The sequence below is a fragment of the Coenobita brevimanus genome, chromosome 98, assembly GCF_032717465.1.
Source record: "Coenobita brevimanus isolate Jiangsu-jjx chromosome 98, ASM3271746v2, whole genome shotgun sequence".
Taxonomy (NCBI): domain Eukaryota; kingdom Metazoa; phylum Arthropoda; class Malacostraca; order Decapoda; family Coenobitidae; genus Coenobita; species Coenobita brevimanus.
In genome coordinates, this window is record NC_137051.1 from 18,844,769 (window position 1) to 18,851,325 (window position 6,557).

General features: G+C 40.3%; 1 protein-coding gene across 3 annotated transcripts in view; it reads left to right on the forward strand.

Moving 5' to 3' along the window:
- The window catches only part of HisRS (histidine--tRNA ligase), a 152,512-nt gene that overhangs the window by 86,319 nt on the left and 59,636 nt on the right, over positions 1 to 6,557 (forward strand). For 2 of the 3 annotated variants that reach the window (XM_080283849.1, XM_080283848.1), the window contains 2 exons: positions 857 to 1,006; positions 5,804 to 6,543. In XM_080283849.1, the coding sequence (XP_080139975.1) occupies positions 857 to 1,006; positions 5,804 to 5,962 (309 nt within the window). In that variant the 3' untranslated portion in view covers positions 5,963 to 6,543. The remainder of the gene's footprint in view (positions 1 to 856; positions 1,007 to 5,803; positions 6,544 to 6,557) is intronic. The other variant, XM_080283847.1, reaches the window with a different exon arrangement.

A 6,557-nucleotide genomic window follows, 5' to 3' on the forward strand; every position in this document is an offset into this window, starting at 1 on the left:
CCCAGCACCTGTGGTGCAATTGACCTTGTATCTTCTGCAGAACTAGAAGGTGGGTTGTAAATGGAAGTTAGTCCTGACAGAATAACAGCAAGGCTAGTAGGAAAATGTACTTCAGCTTCCTTGCCTTTTTTATTCATGTTCTTCATAAGATTTGAGAGTCGTGTTCTTGGCGATGACTGTGATGTACTGTAGTTTATAAGGATGATGATATTTACTTTCAAAAAGGTACAGTGAGGTAAAATATTAATAGAATACCAGTGTATTGTAGTGTACTTTTTTTTTTTTTAATGCTATTTTTTCTCCCTCCTCATATAGAGATACAGAATCTTAAATATTCTTTTTGACTGTGGTACTGTGGAGAGCTTCTTTTAATCATCAGCAGCAGCACCATTGTAACATAATTATGTTAGGTTCTTTTATGTAGCACAGTTGGTTATTTTATCACTGTCAGAGCATCATTGAAGATCCTTCTGTAAGTTTTTTTTTTTTTTTTTTTTTTTGGGGGGGGGGGGTAGGAGAGAGATTTTGATAGTTAAGGAATCTCTGGTCCACACCATCCTCTTCCTTTTAACTTGCCTAGATCATGGAACATAGATATTAATGGGGCAGTATATTCTTTTTCCTCAAACCCCAGGAATAAGTTTTATTGGTTACTACTTATTTGTAGTAAACAGTTCCCTGATGTACAATAATCCGTTTGGCTTGTCACTGAGTGTAGTTATATGTTAGTACCAGTACTGAAAGTGAATTCCCACCTGTTTGAAAATTACAGCTGGGAAGATGAGTTAGGATGATGATGATACTGCACAGTTCTGTACCAGTACAATATTGTTATATTACCATATTTTGTTCACAGCTGAGATCAACCCAAACAGAAGTATTTGTGGCTGCAGCATGTAAAGGGATGGTACATGAGCGACTAAAGTTAATCCAGTTGCTACATGAGGCAGGGATAAAGGCTGAGAGCAGTTACAAAAATAATCCCAAACTACTTAACCAACTGCAGGTATAATGATATGGTTTATTTGTACACTGACCTCTGTTTTTCTGTGCCCCCACTAGATGATTGCATATAGTTTCAAATTACTGATTAACTCTGTTATCATTATTATAAAGGCTCCAGCAGGTTTTCTTACAACAGCCTCGGTCACCTAATGGTGGCCCTCCATGCTGCTCAATCTTTAACATCCTCTCTGTTCAGTCCCTGTTCCCTGAGGTCACACTCTTAGACATTGTTCCAGGTCTTTTTATCTGCCTCTCGCAACCCTACCCTTGTTGATCACACCTCTTACCTTCTGCATCTGCCATATTTGCTGGTGTATAGGGCAACTGTTGAACCTCATTAAAAAAATGCCCCAAATTGGGGTTTGTCCTAAACACCAGGTATAAAATCCTAACCTGTACATTCTGTTACTATAGGATCCATAGGCGTGATAGGGAACATTGCCAAACACTCACCTTGACATTGTTTCCCTGAATATAGAACATATACAGTACTGTCAAAAACTGTTGAAATTACTAACATCATTATCAAACACAACTTGTTTTCTAAATGAAGGCAAATTATTATAAAAAATATCTCCATGGATACAGCCATGAGGACATAAGAAAGATGAGTGACCTGTTGAGCCCACATCATGATCACCAGCATGTGTCTCAGTCTGAGAGCAACTGGCTGGCTTGTTAACCATATAATCAAATTTTGGCGCCTGGTGGTTTAGTGGGTAATTATTGTGCTCCAATTGGATTGAGCTGGTGAAGGTTTATATCCAGGGGATGGTTGGGGTTGATTGCTCACGTAATGCCACTCAGGGATGAGTGAGGCTGGTCACTTTCATCTTAAATGTCGGGACCAACTGCCTGGCCCTGGGGTTCTAACGCTCCTCATGGGGCAATGTAGGATTGGATGATGGATGGATGGATACAAGTTACCATCAAGTGCAGGGTTGCCAGATCTAAAGCAGAGCTCATTACCAGCAGTGATAAACAGTGGTGACATTGCTGTTATTCCTGGTGGATTAACTTCAGTCTTACAACTACTTGATGTCTGTCTGAATAAACCATTCAAAGACTGCATCCATGAGCAGTGGAATGAGCGGATGATCAGTGGTAAAAAGTCTTGTACAAGTGGAGGGAATATGTGTGCTTCAGGTCTGGCCAAGCTGGATTTTATGACCAAGGCATGAAATGATGTTTCTGTGGAAACAGTCATCAAATCTTTCAAGAAATATCCAATTCAGTGGACGGCATAGAAGATGACATTTTGTGGGCAGATGAAGAGGAGAACTGATGCTGAAGCTACACCTTTGAATTCAAAGTTTGATCCTTACGATGATGAATTGCTAACTTTAACCCAGGATAGTTGATGAACCAATTGTGTCAGATGTGGATAATACTGATTTTGAAGGTTTTTATCCATCCATCATCCAATCCTACGTTGCCCTGTGAGGAGCATAGGAGCCCGGGGCTAGGCAGTTGGTCCTGACATTTAAGATGAGAGTGACCAACCTCACTCATCCCTGAGTGATATTACGTAAGCAATAAACCCCAACCACCCCTTGGATATAAACCTTCACTGGCTCAATGCGATTGGAGCACAATAATTACCCACTAAACCACCAGGCGCCAAAATTTGTTTTTAATCACTGACAATTGATATGATGACTTTAATAAAATGTACCTTTCCTTTAACCTATTGTATAAAATTCACAGTAACGTGATTTTAAGTTTTTAATACAATATGAGTTTATACTTGAATATTAAATGTATGATCCATTGTGATACTGGAGGTGGCACATGCAGCCCAAATAGTCTGTAAAACCCATAGAAGCTCATTTAAAGTAAAACTTAACCAAAGGCTGTGTTGCTGAGCAACATGTTAATAGTATCTCTTCACTGGTCAGTGCGAAGAGTGTTAAAGGACTGAGGTTACTGGGGCCGCAAGCTGCCAGTGTCTAAAGAGTTGGGGCTCGTCTTATGCACAGAGTATACCTCTGACCCACATTTTGTATGGAAATATTGGGAGTAGTCTTATACACAAGTCGGCCTTATACACCAGCAAATACAGTAATCGTCATCCTCCATCCTTTCGGCATGCTCGAACCATCTCAGTATACTCTTCCTCATCACAACGCTAATGCATTAAAGTCGTGTCCTTCCTCTCGGCTCTTCAGTTGCAGTCCCCCCCCCCGCCCAGGCCTTTCATTCAAGGATGCCTTACACATCCATCTAATCATTATCATCTCTGTACATTTGAGCTTATGAATATTCTGTTCTTTTACTGCTCGGTTCTCACTATGGTACAGCATCACACCCTTAACATATGCATCATAAAAGGGCCCCATGGCATGGAGGGAGAGCCCTCTCAATGTCAGGAGAGACAACAACTCCCTTAACTCCTCCAGCCACTCCATACTCTAGCCATACTTCCACTTTCAGCACATAACTTATCCCATAAATACCAGAACTCCTCTGTATACTAGAGAATTTCCAGGCAGAACAGTCAGTCACACCATGCTCTCCCAACACACTGCACACACAAAGTTATCATTTTGCAGCCTACCTCTAATACCACTATGTCTCCTATGCACCTACTTACCACAAACACTGCACAAGATGGAGTTACTTCCCACACCCTTGTGGCAAACTGCACTTGGCCGCACTCATTCTGCTAAGACAGTACTGCCACCAGCCTTAGATGTCATCACTTTTGTCCTGTCTGTGTTTACTCTTAAACCCTTGTACCTCATTCCATCTCCAATTCCTTAATCATTCCTCCGCCTCCCTCTCTTTCTTCGCAGTGAACACCAAGTCATCATCATCATACATCTCCAATGAAATAACATGAGATCTTCAAGCACCATGATGAACAATAAGGGGCTCAAGACTGACTTATGATGCATCCCAGCATTCAAGGAAAGCTCATCACTCAAACCTCCATTCACTCTTACCTGGATGCAAGCACTCTCATACATTCCCATTACCACTCCAATCAGGCACTCCTTGATCACAAACATTCTCATTGTGCACTTCACCACCTCCCTAGGAACATTGTCAAAGGCCTATTCCAGATCAACAAAAACAAAGTACAGCTCCCTCTTCTTTCCTATATATTTTTTGTGAAGGTGTCAGACAATGAATTGCATTATTGGTCCTTGCCTTTCCCTGGCATAAACCCAAACTTTATCTCAACAGTATTCACTCTTTCACTTATCATACCTGTTAGGAATCTCTCCATTGCCTTCATTATCGGTTCAATAGATTTATGCCTCTATAATTTTCTCTTTCTAAGGCATCACCCTTCCCCTTATACACATTTACAATCACTTTTCAGCCAGTCATGTGGATCAACACACTCACATTTAAAGGAAGTTATCATATCAGTAACATATTGTAATCACTGTTTGCTATTATTGATGTTACTTTGGCTGCCAGTTAAATGTTATACTGTATATATCATACATTATTTATCATGTATAGAATTAATCTAATTACATTACAGTCATGCCTCAGCATGTGATGGAGTTACGCCAAGTGAAAACTCATCGCATAATGATTTATTGTGTGTGAAGATTGATATAACATGTGTTCAGTGGGGATAGGGATGGGATCAAGGACAATGTAACCTAAAACTTCAGCAAACCATACCCATTTAGGACTCCTCTCAGTGTCCTCAGTAGCACCACACTTTCAGCTAGGGGTGGCATCCTTGCCAGATATGATTTCCAAGTTGCAGGTTTCAATATTTCACACAAAGTTGTCACTCCACTTAATATTGCACACTGCATTGTTTGTTTCACACTTATGGTATTTAGCAATGGCGGTGGTGCTTCAGTGGCCTTGCATGTGCAAAATGGAACAAGATGGAGGTGATCACAGCAGACGTAACCTTGGGTGGCCATCTTGGCTCAAACATATGTTAGCATGTGCAGGAAGCTCCATGTATGCATGGGATGGTCATACATGGTCCCCACAGTTATTGTTTAAGCAAATTTCCCCATAATTATCACAGAACTGGATATAACTTTTAATTCATTGTTCTACCATTGTACCACACACTGAACCAACATATAATGAGACTATTTATGTATTGCCAGACACCTTAATCCCCTAAGGGGTGGCCACAGACAAATCTCCTCTATGTCGCCCTGTCCCCTGCCATTTCAGTGTCCTGCTTCCAGCTCACACACCTCTCTCTCATATGCCTCTCCACTCCATCCCTCCATCTCACATTGGCCTTCCCCCCCCCCCCTTATGTCCTTTGTTTGGCCCAGTCATCACCTGTTGGTCAGTCCTTGTCAGAGGCTTCTTGTTCGTATTTTTGGTTAGTTATTACTGTACTTTATACAGTACTTTACTATAGTTCCCAATTCCTGACATCTATCACAGTAATCATGATACTGGTTAGGAAAGAATCAGTGTTGTAGGGGTCAAAAAGTGCAGTATACAGTACCTGTATTGTCATTGACATTTGCTTGTACAGTACTGCAATTGGAGCATATTTTGACAATGAAAATTTCCTAGTTGAGCAGTTTCAAATTATTGTCAGTTTAGGCCAGGTATCACCATATGTAGTAAACACAGCTGACATCTACATTGTATTGTTCCTTTTACGGTACAGTAAGCTGAAGACAGAGCCCACTGGATTTACTAATAGAGAGTCTAATGGGGTGTTGAAAATTCCTGTATTAACAGCAGCTTGTATCCTAATTGGAGCATATTTTGACTGAAGAATTTCTAGTTGTTCCAGGTTTCATCAGAGTTAAACAGAGCCGACTACTACATCTTGCTGTTCCTTTTGCAGTATGCTGAAGACAGTCAGATCCCGCTGGTTGTTCTAATTGGAGAATCTGAGGTGGAAGCTGGGGTGGTGAAGATACGAGAGGTTACCACACGAGAGGAGGCCACTGTAAAGCGAGAGGAGCTGGTTGCCACATTGAAACAGAGGCTAGCACCCAAGTGATGACTGGACTTTGGTGTAATTCCAAAGTAGGCATGATTTTCATGCCAGTGTTGAAAAAGATAGTGAAACATTTACAATTGGTCCTCACATAAAGTTGTTTCATTATTAAGTTTCCAGTTGAATTAACACCTATTCTTTACCAAAAGTTGCTCATAATGCACTGTAAGTTGATGAAGTCAGAAATAACCCATCAGTCATGAATCAAACGCATATTTCACTGAAAGCAGCTTTTCACCAATATACATCCTAAACATTAATCACGTACTGACTAGTGTAAGTGGCTGGCCAAAAAGTAATGACTGGGCCATGTTGTATTTTGATATTAACCAGTACAGTGAAGATTTAAACCATATTTTTTATTTCCTGTGTTGACTATAAGTTTTGGTGAAATCACTACGATGTTTAATAATTTTATGAACAGGAGTGAGATAGTCATAATTTATATCATATTTCAAGCTACAGTATTATTCCATGATATGTATGAAATATTGAAGCATCCTTATGATTTTCTCTGCTTAGGTACTGTAGAAATATCACCAGGTCTCGACAAAACTTAGGAGACCAGTAAAGTCTGGGAAAAGGTAATTATGAAAAT